This window comes from Bactrocera oleae, chromosome 2, assembly GCF_042242935.1.
Source record: "Bactrocera oleae isolate idBacOlea1 chromosome 2, idBacOlea1, whole genome shotgun sequence".
NCBI classification, from domain to species: domain Eukaryota; kingdom Metazoa; phylum Arthropoda; class Insecta; order Diptera; family Tephritidae; genus Bactrocera; species Bactrocera oleae.
In genome coordinates this window covers 84,513,590-84,539,804 of record NC_091536.1, presented here as the reverse complement: position 1 = coordinate 84,539,804, position 26,215 = coordinate 84,513,590, and the positions used below count along the sequence as shown (strand labels likewise).

Here is a 26,215-nt window from a genome sequence, read left to right as displayed (position 1 = left end):
GATTGACGCGCATTTTTGAGTGTGCAATTTGATGTGCCACTTTTACTGCCACAAAATAAATGTAATCAAATGAAAAATAATTAAAATTACTGCCTTCATATAAAATTGAATAAACATCAATCCACTATAAAAAATGAAATCAAACAACAACGTTAGGTGGCAGGACTTAAGGCCAACGTTATGCCAGGTGAATTCCTTGAACGGTGACCGCACTCACCTCCATAAACATTATTCACAGTGAAAATCTCAAACGCAGAAATATTTTATGTCAATGTCAACTGCTGTGGCACTTCTGCGGCGCTGGCTTTGACGACCTTACCCACCAAGCGTGTATGCCGCGCACTGTTTGCCACATCTTTAAGAAAATATGCTTTGCTGCTTTTGTGCTTGTTTGTGCGCTGAAGCAAACACTCGCTAGAGAAGCAACAATAAAAGCTTTGCAGAAATATAAAGAATGTGCGCAAATCTCCGACGCGTCGAAGTCAAGAGCATTTCGATGTTGCACACAAACACCTGCGCGACACCGCTGCGCCGAGTTGGATTTTCTGCTCTGTCAAAGTTGATATGTGGCTGGAGTAAGCGATGGAATCCACCCATATGACTATGACATTAACGTGCCACATGCTTGCGCTTATGTGTGTGTGAGTATTTGCGACTTTCTGCAACACACAGCGATAGTGGCCACATAATCAGCCAAGTGGAAATCACACTTGCAAGTCGCGCTAATAAATCCTGAGGCAACACAGCTGCTACTCTCTCAGCGCGGAACAATAGACTACCGCGTCGCGTCGCGCTCTCAGGTACTATACCGAATAAGGTACTAGAGAGTGAGCGAAAACAAAAATGTCACATATGATTGCAATGTCAATCACAGCAGGCGCTAGGTAATGTAAACCAACAACAACTGGTAGAGAGTGAAGGAGGCTCTCCTTTCAACACCTCGCACGCCTAATTTCCGCTTGCCCGAGGTCGCTGGTTTTCAATTGCGCCACTATCGATGCTATAATACCCATGTGTTACATGCAACATTGACACAAACGGTTACATGGCATGTGGCAAGTGGCAAGTGGCAAGTGGTAAATGACAAACTAATACAATCAGCCTAATGCATGCATCCGATGTGACGAACCCGCTGCAACATATTTTCATCTAACTAACTGTGTGTTATCCACTTCCTTTAATCGACAGGAACGGCGTTATGTCTGCTTTGATGGTGACGTCGACGCGCTGTGGATTGAGAACATGAACTCCGTTATGGATGATAATAAGCTGTTGACATTAGCGAATGGCGAACGCATCAGATTGGAAAGCTACTGCGCGCTACTGTTCGAGGTGAGTACACACACATACATACACACACACATTTCCGAATATACATACTCTCTGAAGGCTGCACCCTATAGCTGTGTACGAAGGGCGTTTGTGGCATTCAATGACAAGCAGCAGCAGATGAAATAACTATGTACTTAGCGCGCTGGCAGTTTTCAGAAACGATTGTCAGTGCAACATGCCACACCACCCGCTCGCGTTCACTAATACATACACATATGCTTAGAAAAAGGAGGTAAACGCCTTTTATGTGGCCTCAATGATAAATGGCGTTGTAATGAGACGACGCTATTCAATCAGTACTGGTATACACATATATATATATATGGTAACAGTATAACTCAGATAAAATTTTAGGTGTTTCTGAATATAGATCTATAGTATACGAAGTCATTCAAAGTTTTGAAGGCCCCACTTTGAGGATATGAAAACTGAAAGGAAAACTGTAGTAAGCTGGTAGACAATTAACTTGAGAGTTTGGAAAGCCATAGAACCAGATTTTGCAGCGTTTCATTTCCTTTTCGACCATGATCTTATTCTTTGTGCAAGCCTCGATAAATCCCGAAGATGTTATAACCGGTTTCACGAGCTTCTTTCGCGAAGCTATGTCCTTCTTCAATCAATCTTATGAAATCGTCAAAGTTCTCGCTCTAACTAAACTATTCAATCTTTAATATGTCAGTAGCTTAGTATCTTTGAAAGACGGTTTCCACACACTTAATGTATACATAGTTTTTGTACTACTTGTATGCCGACTGATTGAAAAAACTGTTCAACTCTTAACCCATCTTATGGGATGCCATTATAAAAGTCACATAAATTTAGTAACAGCAGCATTTCAAAGCTACTATCATTTTCAGTACTCACACTGCCTTCAAGATTAGCGAAATATTCTACGATGCCTAATCTAAGCGTCCTACCATAATCTGAGAGCCAAAACGAAAGTTCTTTAACTGTTTATTTATAATATTCTCATTGATTCAATCTCAAAAACAGAACCCATTTTGACCAACTTCGAATGTTTTATTTCATCTTCGTATCACGTCGCTCTTGTTGGTAGACCCTTTATATACCTCACACCTTTCTCCTTTAACTCTATCTAACAATAACAATGGCACTTTTGACTGTGCAATACTGTACACGTAATTGTAGTATAATTTTTTATGTATGTATGTATTTATATCAAACTTTGCATCTTTAATAGGTCGGCAACTTATGGTATGCCTCACCTGCCACTGTTTCACGTGCCGGCATGGTCTATGTGGATCCGAAAAATTTGCGTTACGCTCCATATTGGCAACGCTGGGTATTGACTCGACCCGAGGGCGAGCACGCCATATTAAATGTAATTATACTAAATCATATTGCACTTTTAACTAAATTATTTATTATTTGCCAATACTTTGAAGGATTTTTTCGAGAAAATAGTCGTGCAGGCGATCGCTTTCATCTTGGAGGGTGTGGATGGCACCTCACAAGGCAACCCATTGAAAATGGTTATTCCGCAAACAGAATTGAATATGGTTATGCAATTATGTCACATGTATGATGCCTTACTGCCTGTATACACCAATGTGGATGATATAGCCATGGAAGCGCCGGAGGCTATTATTTACGATCAGGACTCAATTGAGTGTGGATTTTTACAGGTGCGTATAGGATTGTATTACTATATACTTTAACAGCTGTTTGTCATGAAATTTATAGTTTTTAATACTTTCAAAATTTTTCGAGGTAGGATAATGGATTTTTTATGCTTTATTGACTTTACTGAATTGATCTGCGCTATTTATGTTTCTATGAAGGTAGACTAAATGGTCTAAAATCTAAATGTTATGACCTCAAACGAGGCCGTTGAGGTACGGCGCGATCTTACTGACGCTATATTTAATTTCAGTAGATATTTTGATTTTGAATAATGAAATTTATGTGTCCAAACTCGACCTTGAAAGAATAACTCTAAGACTCCCTTGGGACACACCTAGGGTTTATTTTTTTAAGCGCCATCAATTGATATTCTCTTACAGAGAACTCCGCCATTCAATTTTTGTTTTTCGAAATAGTTCTAGAGCCCAGAATATGCTCTCATAATCTTAAAAAATTACATAACCAATTTATATAGTATACATATTATTTTTTATACATTATATTTGTTTTAACATTTTAGTGTGTCTATAATTCACTTGGAGCCACACTCATCGAAAGGGATAAGCCAATTTTCGACGAATTTTTAAAACGCATTGCAGGCTTCCCCGCTGTGACAGACACGCCAGAGAAACCAGCTTCGGGCGGCCAACTGCCGAATAGTAAACCGACGCTCTACGACTACTTCTATAGCCGTGAGAAAGGTTGCTGGATCGCTTGGGAATGGGTGGTGTCGCAGTATGTGCATGACCCAGAAATGAAGTTCAGTGAGATTCTGGTACCAACTGTGGACAGCACGCGTACCAACAAAACCCTGGGCTTGATGAGTGAGGTATGTGGTAGTGAGATATTGGAAAATGTACTCTGAGTTTGAAAATTATTTACGTTTATAAAAAAATATAGAAATTATTGAAATAAAGTAGTAGGAACTTTTTTTTTTAATTTTTTTTTTCAAAAATCACTATAAAATACAAAGTTTTTCTATTTTAGACTTATTTTTTTTTTATTATTAAACTGGAGGAAATAAAAGTTACTCCTTACTCTCGGCGAGTGCATAAAAACTTTATTAATATTTACCTTTTTGTTGCATGTGCGCCGATTATTGCTGATGCCTCTCTGCTGGACAATGATGCCACCGACAAATGTTTAGATCAAGCGACCGGTTTTGCTCGTCGGCGAAGCGGGCACATCAAAGACAGCCATGATTTCACAGTATTTACGTAATCTAAATCCGGATTCGAATGTGAGTGATGAACTACTGTGGCACAAATAGGCACATACAAATACATCTTTGTACACATACACATGAATCCACCCTCACATCTTGTTGCTTGCAATTGTGGAGGCAGAAAACCATTGCAACCATTTTGTTTGCTCTGTGCACTTTATTAAATACGTTGGCTGCCACTGCCGCTATCCATATTGCCACATACTCATATTGCATGTTGCAACATCACGTATACTGGTATTGGCAACAAATTTGCAAACCCGATGCTGGTACGACCAGTCTATGCCTAACGTTGGTACAGTTCGTGGCCATATGTGCCCATTTGGTTGTTTGTTTTATTGTTGTAATCGTTGTAATGGCTGTTATTTGGTATTTGCGCTGTGACTCTTTATGCTTGTTTATGTGCACACTACACACACACACCTACACACACTTGTACACACCTACATATACTTGCAACCGAATAGGCAACGGCTTACAGTGATGTTCTTTGGCTTTTTCCAGATCATATTGAATATTAATTTTTCATCGAGAACTTCATCGATGGATGTGCAGCGCACGCTCGAGGCAGCTGTGGAAAAACGCACAAAGGACACATTTGGTCCACCAATAGGCAAGAAGATTGCATGCTTTGTCGATGACATGAATATGCCACAAGTTGATGAGTAAGTCTAAACGAAATTCTCATTTTAACCAACACAAATGTACTGCTTCCATATATCACAACAACACACCCATACACCTACCTCCAATAACAACAAGTACAAAGTACACTATACTATTGGATTCCCGTTTGCTCTCGATGACGTTACATTTTTAGCCAACGGCCGTAAGCTAACACTCATTTTGTGTGGCACATACCACTACATACATGTATATATATTTACATATATGGACCGTGTAAAATTATATTTGTTTGTATATATGAATTCGCATGGCGGTTGCTGTGGCATGTCTGTGGTATTTATTATTAAAAAAGCCTATTACATGCACGCAAACTCGTTGCTGTTGTTGTTGTTGTTGTTCTATACTAAAAATTTCAATAACATTTGTTGCAAGTATGTAGCTTTTTGAGTAGCAATCAACAGCTATAGAAGTCAGAGCTTAATGTACGGGGTTTGGGGTTTGACTGCGGAAAATGGGCAGTGAAATTTAATTAAGCATAAAAATTTGCTGGAAAAGTAGAATTTTTGTGGAGAGATTTCTCCGAAATAAGGCAAAATGTAACAATTTTATGGTTACTCATATTCTCACCGCTGAGACGACTTACTTTGCGGCCAGCATATTTACAAATAATATATACAAGCTGATATGCTTAAATAGTATTCGGGGAAAATGGGGATGTTCCAAATGAAGCCCTGCAAAAATTTTGTAAAAATAATTTGTCAAATAAAAAGGCTTTCCATACAAGGACTTGATTTTAATCGGTCAGTTTGTTTGGCAGATATATGCTATAGTGATCCGATCTAAACACTAGGTTCGAAGATTGTAGCGTTGTCTTCAATAATAATCCATTTCGAATTTCGTGAAGATATATTTTCATATAAGAAAGTTTCCTTTATAAGGACTTGATTTTAATCGATCAGCTATATCATATAGTGTACCGATATCGTTGGTTCCGATAAATGAGAAGCGATCTCGATAAGACTGAGGGACAATTGTTGGCTTAGTCGTAGGTCACAACTTACTGCGAGCCGTATGGGCATTATTAACGATGACACATGCATTATGACCGACCTTATTTGGAACAGATATCTAGGAGGTTCGCTTGTCAAGGTAATAATAAACTGCAGAAAACACGACATAAATTTCAGCTCGTATTATTAGTGAACTTTCATCTGGCATGAAAAAGGACCTGTAGGTCTACGTATGGCGTGACAATCAACCAGTGTAACTAAGCCTAATATACCCTGTCCAGAGTAATGTAATTAAAGCTTGTGGAACTCCATTCAGAATTGACTTAATCAACGATCGTCGATCGATTTTCATGACTGAGCCGCACTTTCCGTAGCTTTAGCTAAATCAAACGCTATATCACGCTTTACTGGATATTTGCCTTTAGAGTTTTATACAGCTATCACACGCTTAAGCTGAATGGGTACTGAAAGCCAAAAACCCTGATATGACTGGAATGAATTTCGGGCGCAACCGAACCAAACTTGCGTAGCGACCTTGACTGAAATCGAAGTTTAGGTGATCTAAAACATTGTTCCTAATCGAGTTAGCTTTTCTAGCTTTTATTATTAGAGGCTGATGCTGACTTTTCTATGTATACCTAAGGCCCTCTGCCATATAATTTTTGCGATTAAAAGCCACTTTGTTAGTACTAAACAACATAGATTTTTCACGATTACGCATATTTTTAATATTATATTAATTTTCCTTACAGATATGGCACACAACAACCGATTGCATTGCTCAAGCTACTCTTCGAACGCGGTGGCATGTACGATCGTGGCAAGGATCTAAATTGGAAAAAATTCAAAGATCTGACATTTTACGCAGCCATGGGTTGCGCCGGCGGTGGACGCAACGAAGTCGATCCACGTTTCATATCCATGTTTGCCGTCTTCAATATAGTCTTTCCCAACGATGAATCATTGCAGCAGATCTACGTCTCGATATTTAAGGGACATTTACAGCACAGCAGCGCCTTTAAAGAGGAACTCATACAGATGGCAGATTTCGTAGTCAGCATGACGCTGCGACTATTTAAGGTTAGTGCAGCAATCACATATACATACATACTATTTAAATATTAATATATAACTTTCGAGTTAATTTTTATGACGCTTTGTCGTGTGTGCAAATCCCGTTGCAATGTAAATTGCTTTAAAGCAAAGTACATATTTGTTTTATCAACCCTGCATCCTGCACAAACACGAAATTGTACAGATTTGTTCAATTGTTGATGTTTTCCTTGTTGTTATTGTTATTCAATCGTTTTTTATTTCTCTCGGATTTTGCATTGTTGGAGTGTAAACTGCCGCATTACATGCAAGAATTTATTATAATCGATTTACATATGCAAATAACGGACAATTTTTCATAAGCGCCAATCGCCGTCAACCCAGCACATCTCCTTGCTCCCCTGCATCTCAATATAGACACATGCATGGTACATTGTATTACACAATTCGAAGGGTTCTGGTGGAAATAGCATTTCTCGCACTTCGCCTGCTGCCAAATGGTTTATGCACAATGGAAATTATTCAATAAATTCGAAGGATGAAGTATACGTAACGAGGACTGCTCGCTTGACAAAGTTTTCACATTAAGGAGATGCGTAATTTACTCGAAACAAAGATTTTTGAAGTCCCTCTCTCAGTCGGTTATATCATGTTAAAAAGTTTGAATTTAGCTTAGTGCCTATTAGTTAAGACAGTCTCAATTTTGGCTTTGGCACGATACATCCTAACCACAGCCCATTGGCACCAACTTAATTTTTGGCATATGCCATTAGCGCAGTTCTGAAGCAATAGTCTGATTCCCTCATTTATGAACCACCCTAATGTACCTAAGTACATGCAAGATTGAGTGTATGAGGGCGCAGGAGAAAGCGGGGAATGCTGCTGTTTACGCACATATTTGCCTGATTTGGTGCGTGGGAGTGTTTGTGTGCACCAAATACGAGTCCTTAGGTGTGCTGGTCGCTGAGTCCCACATTGCTTTTTATATACTTGCAATAAATGTGGAGTCCAGTGCTGCTTGTCTTTGCTCGTGTGCAAGCGATAAGGTTGGCAAGACGGCGTATGCTTTGTGGGCGTGTGTGGTTTGCCACTTGTAACGGCAATCTTTGAATGTCGATCTGTCGTTTGTGCCAATCAATACATACCGTACAAACAAACACAATTGCGTGCCTTGCATTGGCAATCCAACACTTGTTTGTTTGTTTATGTTGATGCGAATGCCGGGAACGCTTGCTCTTTTACATGTGCCTCTATTTACATACAATTTATGTGGGAGTGTGGATTTGTACAATAAATCATAAGGTTTACATCGGTTCCCATAAGTTCCATATCGTGCTTATATGAAATAATGTTTCTTTAAGATATTCCGAAAACCTATGCCAGATTCCCATTCATCGCCTATTTCTCGCTTGCTGTCCTCTTTCGATTTATTCTAGCTTATATACAATCCGACTCGATTACAGGCAGTTTGTATAGTATTGTACTTTTATGCTATAAAGGTCCGATCCGAACAATATGCGTGAAGCATTTAGCGTTGGCTTGGAATATAATCAATGCCAAATTTCATGAAGATATCTTGTAATATAAAAAAAATTATCCATTCAAGGACTTGATTTTGGTCGGTCAATTTTTATGGCAGCTCTATGCTATTGTGGTTCGTTACCGGTGGTTTCGACAAATGAGCAACTTCTTGGGTAAAAAATACGTGTGCAAAATTTCAGATTGATTATTCAAAAACTTAGAAACTAGTTGACGAACATATATACAGCGTATCACCCTGATCATATATATACATTTTTATTTTATAGAGTTTCTGATAGTTTCTTATGAAAGTTACAAACTTCGTGGTAAAGTAAAAGTATAATGAGTTCTTAAAGCCATCATCGGGATGATGTCTATAGTAGAATATTATACGTCAAACTTACCAAGACACAAACCACAAACCATAAGAATATTAAGCTGGAAATTGTGAATTTCTGGATTGGTATTGGGAGTTTAGGGATTTTATTATGGTAGTTATGACCTCTCATATCTCTTTCTAATCGCTGTTATACCACTTTTTAATAATAATAATATACAAATTTAACAATATTTGAAGGCCGCAATTCTTTATTTATTCAATGATGCCTGATATACAACTGAAGGAATTTGGCTACATTTTAATTACGACTTGAAAGCAATTTTTGGACATTAGACCTCTCATGTGTCTTGGAGCAAACAATAATTGAATGTTTGTTTAAGATTTATATTTGCTTCCTATTCCTAACATTTTCTGGTAATGCCCTATCACTACCAGCGACGATGTGCTTCTCTAGGCTAAACTCCGCAGTTTCTTTCCTCAAATGGCCACACTTGTTTTCGTGCTTTTTCTCCTTTTTTCCCTCATCGATGGCTAACTATGTATGAAGTTGCAAACGAGAGGAGCTATGCTTCCATTCGCGAAATTTATAGACGACTGACTTACCGCCGTTTACAATTCCCCACTTCTGCAGTGCCGACAGTCGGCAGTGAAAAGAAAAGCACTAGTAGTGGCACTTACTTTAGTAGTGCTAGGAGCGAGAGTGTGAGAGCGCAGCCTCGAATGGAGCGCACATTGGAATTGCATTAGTTTATGGTAGTTTTAACAATTGTTGACATTAAAATATTATCGCATTTCATTGCCTTGTAAATGTATAAAAATACGTTTGTCCTACCGCGACATTGGGGACACGATTACTTTGGTGTCTGCTGCACACGACGCAGCTGGGATTTGCTGACTTCTAGTTCATAGAGGGCACGGAGCAATTTCTTCGTTGGCGAGTGTACGCGATGGCACCGAGGGCAGACGTTGCTTGCCCGTGCACTGTTCGGAGATAATCTAAGATTACAACAAGTAATTGCTTTACCACCGATTTAACCCACCAATTAAATTTTTGTTTCACTCTTAATATTTAAATAACGCGATGGCACTTTTTTGAATTTATACTAAATATACAAGTATGTACTAATCATAACTCATTAAGTATCAGTAGGAGTTAGGAGCTTCTACTTTTAGAGACATAGTTTTTTCTAAGCCAAATGTTCCACAAACTAATAAATCAAATGTATGGTGCTGTATGGTGTAGGCCATATGTCAGGCTGTTTTGTTTTTCTTAAGTGGGAAGAGAATTTTCATGAAGAATTACAATTGAATACTAAGTATTCCACACTTAGACTCAAAATTATTTGTTTACCGAAAATATCAAAGAACTACCTGTGAATACAGGAATTTAAGAATGCGGACCTTTTTGAGCATATTTAGCATTAAAGACTACAAAAAAATTCAGAAAAGTCTCAAGAAATCAAGAGGAAGAAGATAACAAAACGTGTGTGACTAAAATTAGAGACAATACACAGAATAATTCGCTCGTCTTGCAAAAAACTTTCAAACTTATATAGAAAATATAACGATATTTCAAAACTGTTCACATTTTCTGATACTAACATTATCATAATACTAAACAACTTCATCGTTTGTTCTAATTACTAATCCATCTATCGTAAACATGCTGTACCATCAAAATATACGACTATTCGTCTTAAGGGCTGTCCAAAAAAAAAAAACAGGAAATAATTTTAAAGCGCACTAGCAGTAGCAGAAGACAAATCTAGGTATATCGGAAAGACTCGGCCAAAATTGTTTATTCTTTTATATAGTCAATAAAAATGATAGAAAAAATTCAGTGCATCAAACTCATCGGATAAAAAATTCGAATTGAATCATATATTTATAACCTGAATAGGAAGAAAACGTCTGAGAACAGCATGACACGCTAAGTTTATTTAGTCATATTCATCTGTCTGTATATACGCCAACTAGTCTCTAATCTTTTGAGATATAGCTCTAAAATCTTGCATACGTCTCTGACAGTTCATAAGAAGCTGCTCACTTGTCGAAACCATTGATATCGGACCATCAAAGCATATCGTTTCCATATAGACTGAACAAACAAACTTAAGCGCTTGTATAAAAAACTTTTTTTTATTTGAAAAGATATCTTCTAATGCAACGCTACAATATCTAAAGGAATTATCGAGATCCAACTACCATACATACTAAACGATCAAAATCAAGTTCATGTATTGAAACTTCTTTATATGTTAAGGGTATTCGATCTTTGGTGCAACCGTATTTCATGTTTTTTTTTCAACGTATTCGTAAGCCTTTCTAAAATATTATGCAATTATGGATTTCTGTTTTCAGTTTTCAATAAATGAAGATATCTATTTTTTGTCAACTTCTTGCTCTTATTTACTTCAATACTTCTTTGTATTGAGCTAAGTTTATATGACTATCTGAAGCATTGTTTATTCCTTAAAAAGTAAGATTTTCATCGAATAGACCTAATTCAAAAATAATCTACTTTTCCAATAACCCACTCAAAACTTAAGGGTTATTATAAAATCAATTTTCAATCAATATTTTAGAATTTTGCATTAACTACATCCTACAAGCAAACGATTTTGTAAATATATCATACATTGTATATGTATATAGTATGATAAAAGCATAGTAAGTGTGTTATTTCTGAGGTTTAACGGTACTTAGGTCTGTTTAATTCTTCTTTAAATCGTATATCACATGTAAAATAAATCACAGCGAAATAGCATTTATCTTTTACACAAGAAATACTTCTTGTCATCTACCTAATAAAACCAATAATTTGTCAATAATAAATCGCCTTAACTTACGTCGTCATTTTCAATTTTTTCACAACTTTCTATTGGAAACTCCTGCCTGTTCAGATATACCATATAGAGAGAGCCACCACCAGCCTTTGTGGCAGCGCTCAACCATCATTGCAAGCACTGAGTCGATAGCATTTGCAAAAAGCCTAGTGAAATGAATTATTTGAATAACAAGAACGTTACTCATAGAATTTTGCACTTAACATCTCACAGCCACACCATTCACCTTGTCCACGCTCAGCGGCAGTACTAAAGATGCGCCAGAAGAAATATGTAAATGGCAATGATGATAGCATTAAGTGCAGCATAAATGAGCGCCTGAATTCTGAGTGCACATTTGCTTACATACCATATATTCTCAGTGAGAATTTCTCACCACAACTCAATTTCCCTAACATACTTCGACTGGAGGAGAATAGTCGAGCTCTACATGCCTTGTCGGTTGCAAGATACACCGTCCAACATTTGCCTGCGGTGCCAAAGCGTGCTGCGAGCGCACACTTTTCAATGCATATTGGAAACTGCGATAATTTTGATTTGTATGCCATTTAACGTGCGAAGACAAATTTAATTTACCGCAAACGTACATAAATGCGAGGCAACGAACCGTTGAATGGGCCTGCCGCTGCTATTTGCCACTAAATAAATCTATGGACTTTTACCGCTTTTTCACTTTTTTACTCAGCTATATTTTAATAGAAGTGTTAGGCTTTGCATAACTTTTATGCTTGCAATTTTTGCACGACAAACTATAGTGCTCTCACATACATATATATAACGGCATATGTATATACATACTTGCATAAATCGGTCTATTTGCATAAACTTTCCCATATATGTAGATATAATTATATGTTTGTAAATAACATTAATTGAAAATCTTCATTTTTATTTACAGATTGTCGTTGTTGAGCTGCCACCAACACCGTCGAAATTTCATTATATCTTTAATTTGAAGGATCTGTCGCGCATCTTCGCCGGAATGCTATTGATCCATTCGAATTACTTTACCAACTTACGTGACTTGATACGCGTTTGGCGTAATGAATTTACGAGAATTATTTGCGATCGATTAATTTCGGAAAATGTTAGTACTTTGAAGTTCTGGTACACAACAAACATACGCACCAACCAATACATATATACACGCATAGAAACAGGGATACACCGTTCATGGTAAACACTCAATTATAAAGTGCTGCAAGTGACGGAATATACAGTGCGCGATTCAATTATTCGACTTAACCAAAAAAGTATGCAAGTTCTAAGTCTTTAGATTTTTTATTGGTTCAATTGTTTTCTTCTTCCTAATGAACAATTTTTACTTGTTTTACTTGGGCATACATAGCTCATAGAATAAATTTTAGCGACTTTTTCGAAAAAATTAGTCATACTAAAGGGGGTAATAAGTTAAAATGTATTAGAGAATTCAAACGCAATATCCTAAAAACTTTATATGATTTAAAATGACAGACCACAATATTTCGCTTTCATCATGTCTGTTAGTTATAGTTACGGTTTTGACAATCATCTCGTATTAATTACGTCATACTGTCGAAATATTAAAATATGAATTATTTCTTCGCTATAACACTTGGAAAGCTTAATATGAAAAAAAGAACTGAAACCTGTTTGAAAATTAAGTTAAAGTAAATATTACCAGCTTACTGTCAAATTTGTGTACCCTGAAGAGGGTAAATATATTATATATATATATATATATATGTAAAGGGTCTACCAACACCAACGGCGGGGTGCTAAAATGAAATAAAACACTCAAGTTTAGTCAAGATGGGTTCTGTTTTTTGTTATTTCGATAATTTTATACCAATCATGATTTGAACCAAATGTAGACCAAATGGGCACCACCGCCCCGTTTGCATACCTCCATCCGTTTACACCAATTTTCGATAACCCGGTGCAGCATTTCGAGTGGAATTTCGGCTATAGTGGGCTGAGTACGTTTGTCTTCGAGCTACTCGTGCATTACTGGTTGATTTGCATAAGCCTTCGATTTAACATACTCTCAGAGCAAATATTTAACTGTATCATTAATGCTCGCTATTGATAGTAACAGCATTTGCTGCCTCATTAGGCCCTGTTATGCCACCATACTGTTAATTTTTGGGAATGCAATTGCGTTGTGACATGATAAATTGGTAAACTTTACTGAACGGATTGACAAAATTTGCCACCAATCCGTAAACAAACATGGCAGCTGTCAAAATCAGGTCATCGCTTTTGGTAGAAGCTAAATGATCGTCTGTCTGTCAGTATATACGAGAACTAGCCCCACAGTTTTTGAGATATCAAGCTGGAATACGTCCATTTGTCGGAACGGATATCGGAACACTATAGCATATCTTCGCTATACAAACTTAACTATCGAAATTTAGTCATTATACGGAAATGGTTTTGTTTGATATGATATCTTCACGAAATTCGACATGAATTATTGTCCACATTTCATACGTCATACTCGAAAGAATTAACAACATACTACCAAAAAAAAAACGAAACGCATTAATGCTAAAATGTTCGTCCACATACTTTTACCACAACGTGTTGTTCATGAACCAAGCACAACCAAACAAAAAAACTAACCGTTAGTGTGCATATTGAAGACATTATTGAAGCTTCGCCAGCTTATGTTTGATTGATGTGTCGTTGCTGCTAAATTGACTGCAATTTAAAAATTCGAATTCGATTTGAATACGAACGCTTAAATAAATAAAGACACTAATAAAAGCATACATGGCGGCGTAGCACGCACTTAACACCGCGCCCCCACACCGGCGATGCTGCCACGCCCACCGCTGCTTCGCTTATCCAAAATCAAAACCTATAAATATACCTACAGATATCAATATGTAAGTACAAATTACAAATAGACACGAACCGGGAATAAAGTAAATACTAGCAACGCCAACCACTGTCTCGAGCATTTTTCCCCAAAAGAGGTAGGGTGATGGGCGAATTTCACTGAAACGACAGCACTGATTGATTGGCATCAGTTGTCTTTGTTCGTCAGGACTCAGCGTGCAGTGATTGCGGTGTGCAGAGAGTACCGGCGTTGTCAAATAAAACCATTTAACGTTAAGTGTCGAATAGCGACGTGTTCTGTTAGACAACGTACGAGCCAACGCACCTACGCAATCAATTACTAGCTTACACACTTACACATTGTGAATGGAAAATTCACACACAATTTCTGTTCATGTAAACACCATTCATCACTTTTTCATCGCCAGCCACACTAATACCAACAACATTTAACGTTACTTGTAGGATGTCATCTTAATGAAAAAGCACATTGAGCGCGAGGTTGATGAAACGTTTACACCGGGATTTGAGGAAGAGCACGGATTCATAGACCCGGAGGCGGTAGCGCAAGGTATGCTTTGAACACATTTCCTGATTGTCTTTTGAGACAAATTCAAGTAAAAGATGGTTTTGTTTTGATTCTTAACTCACAATAACCCTACCTAAATTCTCCACTATATAATATTATATAATTTTTTAGAGACTCTTTGCCTGGAAGTTTTTTCCGAAAATGTCTTTGAATAGCTAGCTAATACAATTAAAGAATATAATTTAATTATAAAGTAAGATGAGCATAACAATATCTTTGGATTAGCCCTTACAGTTCTCGCCCAATATCTCAATGCTTGCCTTGTAATTCAGACATTTCTTGTTAGATGCTGGCAAAATTGAGTCGATAAACAAGTTATTTTCGATTGTCGTAGTACAGTTATTACAGTTCGTCGTTTATCCGACACGTAAAAAACCAAAAATCTTGCGAAGAAATTTCCTCTCAAGTCTTTGCAAAATAATATTCTTATATTATATCTTATACCTCTTCTTCAATCTTCAAAGCATTTTTAAAATACATTCTGATTCGAAGATAAAACCCTTCTGGCACACACAAAAAAATAGAGACTTAACTGGTTATGATGAGGATCTTATCTACTAATAATTGTTTTTATTCTATAGAACAACAAGATTTGCTGGCTATGAATCCCGAAGAGGAACCAGTGATTGTAACATTCCGCGATTTTGTTTTCCGAGACCCATTACTTTATGGTGATTTCCGTAACGCAATGAATGAGGCGGAACCACGTTTTTATGAGGATCTCGTAGACTACCATGCCGTACACGCTCTTTTCGAAGAGGTAATAAACTGTATATATACGTATAACAAATAGTGGTCCAAGCTCAATTTAACAATGTCATAATATTTTCGTCCACAGATACTTGAGGAATATCAGGAGCGCAGAGCTAAAATGAAATTAGTTCTTTTCGAAGATTGCTTGGAGCATTTGACGCGCATCCAACGCACCTTACGCATGCATCGTGGGCACGTAATGATAATAGGTGTTGGTGGTAGTGGCAAGAAGAGCATTACACGTCTAGCGTCATTTGCAGCCGGTAAATGTATATACTACCATAGATTTTTCTATTTATGCCATTTTCCATTCTCTCTGTAGAATGTGAGGTGTTTGAAATTACCGTAGCACGTGGCTACAATGAGACATCTTTTCGTGATGATCTGAAGCGGCTCTACACCATGGTGGGCGCTGAACGCAAAAAGACTGTATTCCTCTTTAACGCCGCGCAGGTTAGACATTTGGAGATATACGTAGTTATCGGGTAACTTGCTTAACTTTGGTATATTATTTACACAGATTGTTGAAGAAGGTTTCCTGGAACTGATTAACAATATACTAACCGTGGGCCAAGTGCCCGCGCTTTTTGCCGACGACGAAAAGGATGCCATAGTAACATCGTGTCGCACAGCAGCCGAAGAGGCAGGCTACTCGGCTTCCAAGTAGGAATCGCTATTTTAGTTTTTATGAAATAAATTATCCTACCTTCATTTAGGGACTCCGTTTGGTTATATTTCCTACGTACTTGCGCTGAGAATCTTCATGTTTCTCTATGTATGTCACCATCCGGCGATGCTCTGCGTAACAGATGCAGAAGCTTTCCCGGTCTAATTGGCAGCACATATATCGATTGGGTATTCCCTTGGCCACAGCAAGCCTTGTCGGCTGTGGCACAACTTTTCCTTTCAGAGCATAAAATGGTATGAACCACATTTAATAATTGACTCACTTATAATATTCCTGTTTTTATATACTTGCCTCACTTTCAGATACCAGCGGAACATCGTGATGCTATTATAGAGCACGTCGTGCATGTACATACCACCATTCAAATGTATTCCCGCGAGTACTTGATAAAGCTGAGACGTAATAATTATGTCACACCAAAACATTATCTCGACTTTATCAACACTTATTTGCGTCTGCTAGGTAAAATTTTAATAATATTAACGCGAATATGTGTAAATATCTCGATCTTTCAGAGGAGCGCAGCAGTTTTATTAGAATGCAACGCAATCGACTTAAGGAGGGCATACAGAAGATCGACGATGCGGCTAAGCAAATTGATGAGTTGCGTCTCATTGTTACCGAGCAGAAGGCTAATGTGGCAAAAGCATCTGAAGAGTGCGAGGCAATGTTAGTTGATATTGAGGAATCCACACAGAAGGCTAATGTCAAAAAGGCCGAAGCATCGGAAAAGTCGATTGAAGTGGAGATCAAAGGTAAACAAATTGCTATTGAGAAAGAAGATGCTGAGGAAGCGCTCGCCGAAGCTATGCCAGCATTAGAAGAGGCACGTCGTGCTCTAGCCGATCTCGATAAGGCACAAATTACTGAAATCCGTTCGTTTGCAACGCCACCACCGCAAGTGCAGGTTGTCTGTGAATGCGTCGCTATACTGAAGGGTTATAAAGAGATCAACTGGAAGTCGGCAAAAGGCATGATGTCCGATGTAAGCTTTTTGAAAAGTTTGATGGAGATGGACTGTGAAGCGTTGACCGGCAAGCAAATAAACGCTTGTCGAGCACATATGAAAAACTCGAACTTGGATGATATGGAGAAAATTTCGGTAGCCGGTGCGGGGCTACTGAAATTCGTACGCGCTGTAATTGCATTTTACGAGGTGTACCGCGAAGTAAAGCCAAAGAAGGAACGCGTAGACTTCCTGGTGCAAGAACAAGAGATACAAATTAAGTTGCTGAATCATCTAAATCATGAAATTGCCAAATTGGAGGAACAACTCGATCAATTAAATCATCGTTATGCAGAGTCGATGAAGCAGATGAAGGCTTTGACTGAAATGATGAGACAAGCCGAACGCAGATTGGTAAGCAGGAAGTGCCAGTTTCGGAATGTCTCACAAATTTAATAATTTGCTTTTATCTTTCTCGTTTGTAGATTGCTTCCAATAAGTTGATAAGCGGTCTAAGTTCTGAGCGTAGTCGCTGGGCAGAGGATATGGAAAACTTTCGTCAGCAAAAAATTAACATGATTGGCCAATGTTTATTGTGTGCCTCTTTTCTTGCCTACACTGGTGCATTTTCGTGGGATTTCCGCACCGCAATGGTGTTTGATGATTGGCTAAAAGATGTGCAGAATCGTGTAATTCCTGTACCCTCACCATTTCGCATCGGCGAAAGTCTCACTACCGATGTTGAGGTGTCCACATGGACATCGGAGGGTTTACCGCCGGATGAACTGTCCGTGCAAAACGGCATATTGACAACACGCTCTTCACGTTTTCCGCTATGTATTGATCCACAGCTGCAAGCCCTTCACTGGATTAGAAAGCGTGAGACTCGAAATAATCTGAAGGCACTGTCTTTCACCGATTCAGATTTCTTAAAGCAGCTGGAAATGGCACTAATGTATGGCTATCCAGTGTTATTTGAAGATGTTGATGACTACATAGATCCCGTTATCGATAATGTGCTCAGCAAAGATGTACAAGTAGTGAGTGGACGGAAATTCATTGTGCTGGGTGACAAAGAAGTCGACTTCGATCCGAACTTCCGTTTATATTTAACCACAAAATTCGCTAATCCTAAATTTGATCCAGCCGTATTCGCCAAAGCTATGGTCATCAACTATACCGTCACTCAGATTGGACTTGAGGATCAGTTACTAAGTGTTGTAGTGCGCTCAGAACGTCCGGACTTAGAACAACAACGTGAATCGCTCATAGCGCAAACGAGTGAAAATAAACAGCTGTTGCAGCAGCTAGAAGACTCCTTACTGCGCGAACTGGCCACATCCACGGGCAATATGCTCGACAATGTTGAATTAATCGAAACGCTGGAGAATACCAAAACCAAAGCGGCAGCTGTCTCTGAACAATTACAGTTGTCGGCTGAGACAAGCAAAGACATTGAAAAGCTACGCAATGGCTATCGACCAGTTGCAGTGCGTGGCGCTGTGCTCTTTTTTGCACTCTCCGATATGTCTTCCGTCAATAGCATGTATCAGTATGCCTTGGCTGCTTACTTAGACGTATTCGGCTATTCGCTACGCAAATCAGTTCCAGATACAGTGCTTGCCAAACGTCTTAACAATATCATTAAAACTCTCACTGAAAATGTTTACTGCTATGGCTGTACGGGCTTCTTCGAACGACACAAGCTACTTTTTTCCTTCCAGATAGCGACGAAACTTGCAAAAAGCAATGGCAGTCTTACACAGCCTGAGTTGGATTTCTTCATCAAGGGTGCAATAACACTGACGAAAAGTGAGCGTGCCTGTCCAGTAAAGTGGTTAACAGAGAAAGGCTGGGAGGATATGCTAAAGTTGGCCAACGATTTTCCAGAACAATTCGCCACATTGCCGGATAGCTTAGGACGATTAGCGCAAGAATGGAAGGAGGTAAACTAGAGATGGTTAATAATTAGCGACGGAGAAGTAAGCCGAAATCATAAAATCATTAGTGGCTTATTTCTTTTATAGTACTCCTTCGGTATTTCTCTTATATTGCATACCCGCACATTTGAATCAAGATCATTAAGTCTATTTGCTCATTTGAAAGAATCTCAGATATTATGGTTTTTTAACTGAGAGATAATAACTGAGTATTTCAAATCACTCCACCTCCGACATTCTCTTTGAGCTGAAAGCCATATATAATATATATCTATATAAATATTGTCTGAGGTGACACACAACTGTAAAATTTGGAAACTATAAACGTTTCAGGTGAAATATTTGAGATTCCACCAATACATAGTTAAACTTTTCTTGTTAAACGAAAGTTTTGTTTTTACACTTAACCTTAAAGAGTAAAAATTCATTCAAATATCTATTCAGAATAGTCACAAACAAGCTGGAAATATTGCATTTTGTCTTCTAGTTCACGTGAAATATCAATAAACAGTTATCTTTTTTCTATAATTTTGATCTAACTATCTTAACTTTTCTATGCACACATTTGCCAACCGGAAATCACTTTCATCTTTAAAACCCACCTCAATTTCCTTTCCACTTATCGCATTCGCATTTCATACATTCTCGTTCCTACATGAAAAACCAACAACATGCGATGCGCAGTGGTTCGATTTAGAGAATCCGGAAGAAGTAGCATGTCCGGGCGAGTACAACATTAAATGCAATGCATTCGAGGTAAGTACGCTGACCAATATATTGTAATATGAAAGCATATAGCACGAGTATACATATTACATAAAACTATTAATGACCATTCAGAAAAGCAACTTCAGAAAAAATTGTATTGTTCAATTAAATTTTATAATTGAAAAGTACTGGTAAAATCATAAAATGCAATAAAAACTGTAAAATTTAATTTAAATCAATATCAGAACATAGCTTCCCAATATATTCCGACCGCCAGTGCACAGTGGTTTCGCATGTATGGATGCCGCGACTTTATAGATGAGATATAGTTTTCAAATTTTCACCAAAATCTATAAAAATATAATAAAATTTAATTTAAAAAAATTGGGCACATCGACTATATCCTATAGCTCCCATAGTAATAATCAATAACGGTTATATATATTTAAAAATTTTTTTTTTAATTTTAAGGGATCCTGAGCACGGTTTTACTAATATCAATGCAATACAAAAGTAAAATACACACTGTTAAGAATATTCGCATTGATTGGTGATACTCAAAAATATTGTGATAACAGAAAAATAAACCAAAAACAACATTTATATATTATAATTAAAAAATGAACAAAAATTTTACAAATAACCATCGGACCCGACAGACGTGTTAGAACAGTTATGTAGGTAAAGAAAATTTTATGACGAATTATGTAAAATATGTACTTCGAAACTGTAATGTACAAATTTCAAAATAAATAGTTTTAAATAATGTATGTACCAAAAAGTCACAAATGTGTTTAGCCGAACTATCTTTTATGAATCTTCATTCAGATATGTATCGAATAGAGTGGCATAGCAGTATAAATGCCTAGACACTATACAGCATACACATGTCTATAGTCTTCATAGTTTAAACTATACTTATGCTATCTTAGAATCTGATCTCAGCGCCATCTACCAGGCGGAATTCTATTTAAAACGTTGAAACATCCACAACAATTTATAAATAAATAAATTGATTGTTAAAACATTATCTAGTTGATCGAATTGTAAATCTAAACCATTGCCAAACCTCAGTGAATACACACGAAAAATTTCATCAGAATCGGTCCAGCCGTTTAGAAGGAGTTCAATTACAAACACACAGAAGATTTATATATATTAAGATTTCCAAATCGTATCATCAAGTTAATCTATAGTTACCTTTAGTAGAGTTGATTTGTGGTTATAACCAAGTTTTCGTTGCCCAGTAATAAAGCAATCAGAGCTTAAAAGCAATCTGTTCATTAAATCTGTATTTGAAGCGACGCGTGAAATTTTCCGTATATGTTGTAATGAAAAGTTTTTATATCTTTTTAATTCTTGTCTACCAGCTTCGCCAAAAAACTCTCCAGTCGGAACCGAAGAAAGTTTTATAACTTCAAAACCATAAAGTAAAATTTTATGCACCGATAAAGGGAATTAAAACTAGGCATATTTGCCAATCGGTTTCTTTGTGGTTTCAAAAGCATAGTTTCCAAATTTTGCTTGTAACCCGATATGGCTTGCAACAAAGTTGCGGCTCGAAGTATTAAGTCTTTATCAATTCTCGTAATATCTACAGATATTTCAAGATTATTAAAAAACACAAAAATACAGCAAAACAACAGGGCAAAGCAGCGGCTTAGCAAGGCAAATTTGACTTTCAATGAAAAATATGATATTAGTATCTTGCACATAGGCAAAATTGGGAAGCTACACTTAACATTTTAACTACCGTAAGACATACACAAATATACTGAAAAAGAAATTAATGGGTTAATCGGCGGGGAACACAACTAAAACTTTATGTAAACATATTAAAGACGCACATAATATGCTTAAAATACAGGGTAAACTAAATGAACGATTTGATAATAAGTACAACACAAGTTAGTTTTTGATAATTTTGTAACTCAAAATAAATACCTTAAACTTCAAATTCCACTTAAAAGAAATTCAATTCGCATATATAATAAATCGTCGGAGCACTTCGAACTTCGCTTTTGTTGTGGAATTTTGTGATCACAACTTCAATGCTATTTTTAGAAAATTCCGTTAAATTTCCAAAAAAACCGGTTTAATATTAAGAAGAAGAACATTTTAGTGACAATTTGTTTACCTTCTCGTTTTTTTTAAACATGAATTTTTTTTATTTTTAGCCTATGGGCGAAACCACTGTGCAGTGAGATTTTTTGATTATAATTCGGAACGATACTTGCATACAGATAAATTCCTAATAACTGTACGGTCATCTCCTAGTCAATCGAATTCTGTAGTTGAAAGGAAACTTACTTAACCGTTCTGTAGAATAAATTTTGGAGGTGCATTAAGTCACACAAACCTTCTATAGCCTTTCGAACCTCCATGAATCCATTTGCCTCTTTTCGCAATCCTAACAAATTCTCTCTGTGACAAGACTATGAAGAATTTAATATATTATATATATATAAAACAAAACCCGATGTCACAATCGAAAAACAAACCAAATCCCCTACGTCAGAATTAAGGAGTCTAATTTATCACACAAGTATTTAAGTGGCACAAAGCATTCAGTAAAGGTCGTAAAATCATCTAAATTAGCCTCATGCGAATCGTCCATGCACCTCTGATTACGCCAAGCACATCTAAAAAGTTAAAGAAACAATGCTTACAAATTGTCGTGCTGGCATCAGAAAGATGACAGAGGATCTCAACATCTCTTTTGGATCGACTGAGCATGTTTTAGTTGTTTTGGATATGAAACGTGTCAATATTAGATTCGTACTAAAAGACCTGAGTGCGCCGTCACATTCTAGCAGGATTGTGAGCAACCATGAAACTGGAGCCACCACTAGCTCAGCCACCGTATTCACAATATATAGCTCCCTGTGACCTTTTTCTGTTTTCAAAACTGATAAATAGGGTTCTGCGAACGCGCTGTAAGTCCTTTGATTCAATATATAATATAATAATCACCGACAAACTTTTGGTGCCGTAAACAAACAACAGCCAAACACACACTTCCATTCTCTCTTCATCTTGAGTGTAGTAAATATTAATAAATGTTGCTTGGAGTTATAAGAAATCTTAATAAAAATATGATACATCCATTTGAATTTTTGCGATCTTATAAAAATACTAAATCATTACTTGATGTACACTTGGCCTTTAAAATTTATCTTTTACCACTTAATAACCCACGAGGCTTCAATAAACATTACCAGGATGAATATATATATCAGTGGTAGTAATAAAAAACTAAGTTTATCATAAATTTTGAATTTTAAATCATGACCGAACTTTACCAACCAACAAATTCCTTGAACCACACTCTGCAAGTTCCGAAAGTATTGTGGCTGCAGCTCAGTTAGTTTTTAAATCATTCTATAACTAAGCACTCGTGTATATTTCATTGCAGGCATACCTTTTTTTGCATTGCAATTTTTTTGTTTTCTAATTTTCTTCATCTTCTCTTTCCATCTAACTGCGACTTGTCACGTGTGTTCGATGATTTTCTTACTGACCTGCGTAGAAATTAATGTTCCTGCGTTGCTTCCGTGTCGATCGAATTTTCCGTGCAATAAATGAATACATCGTGGACACCATGGATGAGTACTATATCACGCCGCCGGTGATTAGTTTCGCCAATATCTACGAGCAGACCAATTGTAATATGCCCGTTTGCTTTATACTCAGCGCGGGCTCCGACCCCACGAATGATTTGATGAAATTGGCAGACCTCGTTGGCGTTGGCATGGGCAATTTTTGTCACATCTCATTGGGACAGGGCCAAGAAAAGGTGAGTAGGATATCAAGTATTCGTCCAAATCTAAGCGCTCGTGCACACGTGCACACGTGCCTTGTCGTGTGTGTGTATGCCATTGTTGCTGTAGTTATTTACGAGCATGTCCGGACAATGAAGTAAACAACGACATTTTCGTCAATAATAACTCTGCTCCGGTGGTATTGTGTCAATGCTCATTGTTGCGCCCAACAATGGCGCTCAATCATTGCCAGGGTAGCCCAATGCCTTAAATTCTAAGGTGTGGACTTAAACCGACATAATACAGAAACATGCCACTTGACGAAATAAATACAACACATTGAGTGGGGCGGAAAAATAATAAATAAAAAGGCGGAAAGTAAGTGTAAGTAAGTGTAAAGAAGTGTCGAGGGAGGAATAAAATAAAAGTGTATGTTAGTTGGCATGAAATCATATAAAATTGTTGCTAAGTTGGCAGTTCAGCAGGAAATGTTGTTATTTTTACGTTTGACCAAGCATTGTGCCTGGTTGCCTGTATGTGCCCCCATATATTGACCGATGAAATTAACTTTCTTTATTTCCTCAATTCTGTGCTGACTTCGATAGCAAATAGTTGGCACAAGCACGTGTCCAATTAAATTTTTCGATGGCGCATAAACAACACATTATTATAATACCGTAACTCAGTGATCCGTATATCAATGAAATGTTGGGATGCACTGTCCTAGGCGAAGTAGAAATGTATGCGCATGTGTCAGCATTTTAATTCGACATTTCGAGACAGTTATTGGTTTTAATTTATTTCTTCTCCATTTGACATGTATTCGCTTTATTTCTTGGAAAGAATTCATTAGACATACCTAAAGTAGCAGGTGTTTAATATTTAAGTTATGCTATATCCTCACATAAAATATAATTAGTGCTTCAGCTGTCTGCTCACTACTACTACTAACGTTACTTGCCGCATTGGTGGCTTTCCTAGTCTAATTGGTTTTGCAAGCGACTCTTAGAACCGGGCCAAGGCTTGATCGTCGTAAAGTTTTGAACTTAAATGCAAACTGTAAACAATGTTGTTCGCTTTTAACTTTCGAGTGAGTTTTAAAAGAGTTTCTTATGCTACTGTCGCCAGACAGCCACTCTACCTACCTACCTACCCTCTTATGCTACTTAATAAGCTTGCCGAATGCGATCTCAACTTTAGAGCCATTAACACTTTAAGAAATATTATATGACCGTTTAGCGCAAATTAAATCCCTTTCCAGTTGTTTAAACTTCGCATTTACCCCTTTCCTAGTGTTACCGACAACATCAATTATGACATTGCCCCAGAAATACCGCTGTTGGAACAACCACTTCAATAGATTTACTATTGTATTGATTATCTCTTAACCCCAAGAGGTTGGCGCCGGGTCGTCTTTACCTGAGCATGAAAAAACATTTAATTTAACACTTTCAACTTTTAGAACGCTATGAATTTACTGGACAAATCTATACGTCAAGGCTTCTGGTTGATGCTACAAAATGGCCATTTGCTCATCAGCTTTGTGCGTTCTTTGGAAAAGTATCTTGAAAAAATTGAAGCGCCACATCCAGATTTTCGTTTGTGGATAACAACAGATCCTACGCCTACCTTCCCTATTGGTATACTACAAAAATCACTCAAAGGTAGTTTTATCCTCTAGTGATGAGAAAGTGGAAAGTAAATATTTAGTGAACAACTTTTTTTAATCAAAATTGCAGTTGTAACTGAACCGCCGAATGGCCTAAAGTTGAACTTACGCTCCACATTCTTCAAAGTACGTCAAGAGCGTTTAGAGGCGTGCTCACATTCAGCATTCCGTCCACTTGTATACGTCTTAGCATTCTTCCATGCTGTCGTGCAGGTGAGTGTGGATGTCAATATAAATATGACAACCTTATTCCTTTTAACTTCCAACTTAATTTTAATCCTTTTTAGGAACGCCGTAAATATGACAAATTGGGATGGAACATTTGCTATGACTTTAATGAATCCGATTTTGATGTCTGCTTGGAGATTCTCACTACCTATCTGAATAAAGTGGATGAGGAAACGGGTAAGATGCCCTGGAATAGCTTGAAGTACTTAATTGGTGAGGTAAGTGAATGCTGCTACTTCTTGACAAAAATACCGTTTAATTAGTTTTGTATCCTCTTTGCCATAAGCACAAACGTCTAACTTCAATTTTAATATGCTCTCACCTTAATATGTAGGTCATGTATGGTGGACGTGTTATCGATGACTTTGATCGACGCATCACTCGCATTTATATGGATGAATATATGGGCGATTTCCTTTTTGACACCTTCAATCCATTCCATTTCTATCACGATGAAAATGTGGACTATTCCATACCAGACGATGAGGTGGTGCTGAAGGAGGACTTCATAG

At 37.4% G+C, this 26,215-nt stretch overlaps 1 protein-coding gene across 1 annotated transcript in view; it reads left to right on the top strand.

The window, feature by feature from the left end:
- The window catches only part of Dhc98D (Dynein heavy chain at 89D), a 92,369-nt gene that overhangs the window by 47,823 nt on the left and 18,331 nt on the right, over positions 1-26,215 (top strand). Inside the window, exons 33-55 of the mRNA XM_070105888.1 lie at positions 1,189-1,332; positions 2,534-2,674; positions 2,739-2,978; positions 3,497-3,805; positions 4,124-4,216; positions 4,706-4,866; positions 6,591-6,918; positions 12,497-12,685; positions 14,887-14,992; positions 15,592-15,770; positions 15,849-16,026; positions 16,086-16,216; positions 16,284-16,426; positions 16,480-16,684; positions 16,754-16,913; positions 16,967-17,811; positions 17,883-19,343; positions 20,022-20,093; positions 23,575-23,841; positions 25,269-25,470; positions 25,546-25,688; positions 25,763-25,921; positions 26,038-26,215. Coding sequence (XP_069961989.1) covers positions 1,189-1,332; positions 2,534-2,674; positions 2,739-2,978; positions 3,497-3,805; positions 4,124-4,216; positions 4,706-4,866; positions 6,591-6,918; positions 12,497-12,685; positions 14,887-14,992; positions 15,592-15,770; positions 15,849-16,026; positions 16,086-16,216; positions 16,284-16,426; positions 16,480-16,684; positions 16,754-16,913; positions 16,967-17,811; positions 17,883-19,343; positions 20,022-20,093; positions 23,575-23,841; positions 25,269-25,470; positions 25,546-25,688; positions 25,763-25,921; positions 26,038-26,215 — 6,034 coding nt within the window. The remainder of the gene's footprint in view (positions 1-1,188; positions 1,333-2,533; positions 2,675-2,738; positions 2,979-3,496; positions 3,806-4,123; positions 4,217-4,705; positions 4,867-6,590; positions 6,919-12,496; positions 12,686-14,886; positions 14,993-15,591; positions 15,771-15,848; positions 16,027-16,085; positions 16,217-16,283; positions 16,427-16,479; positions 16,685-16,753; positions 16,914-16,966; positions 17,812-17,882; positions 19,344-20,021; positions 20,094-23,574; positions 23,842-25,268; positions 25,471-25,545; positions 25,689-25,762; positions 25,922-26,037) is intronic.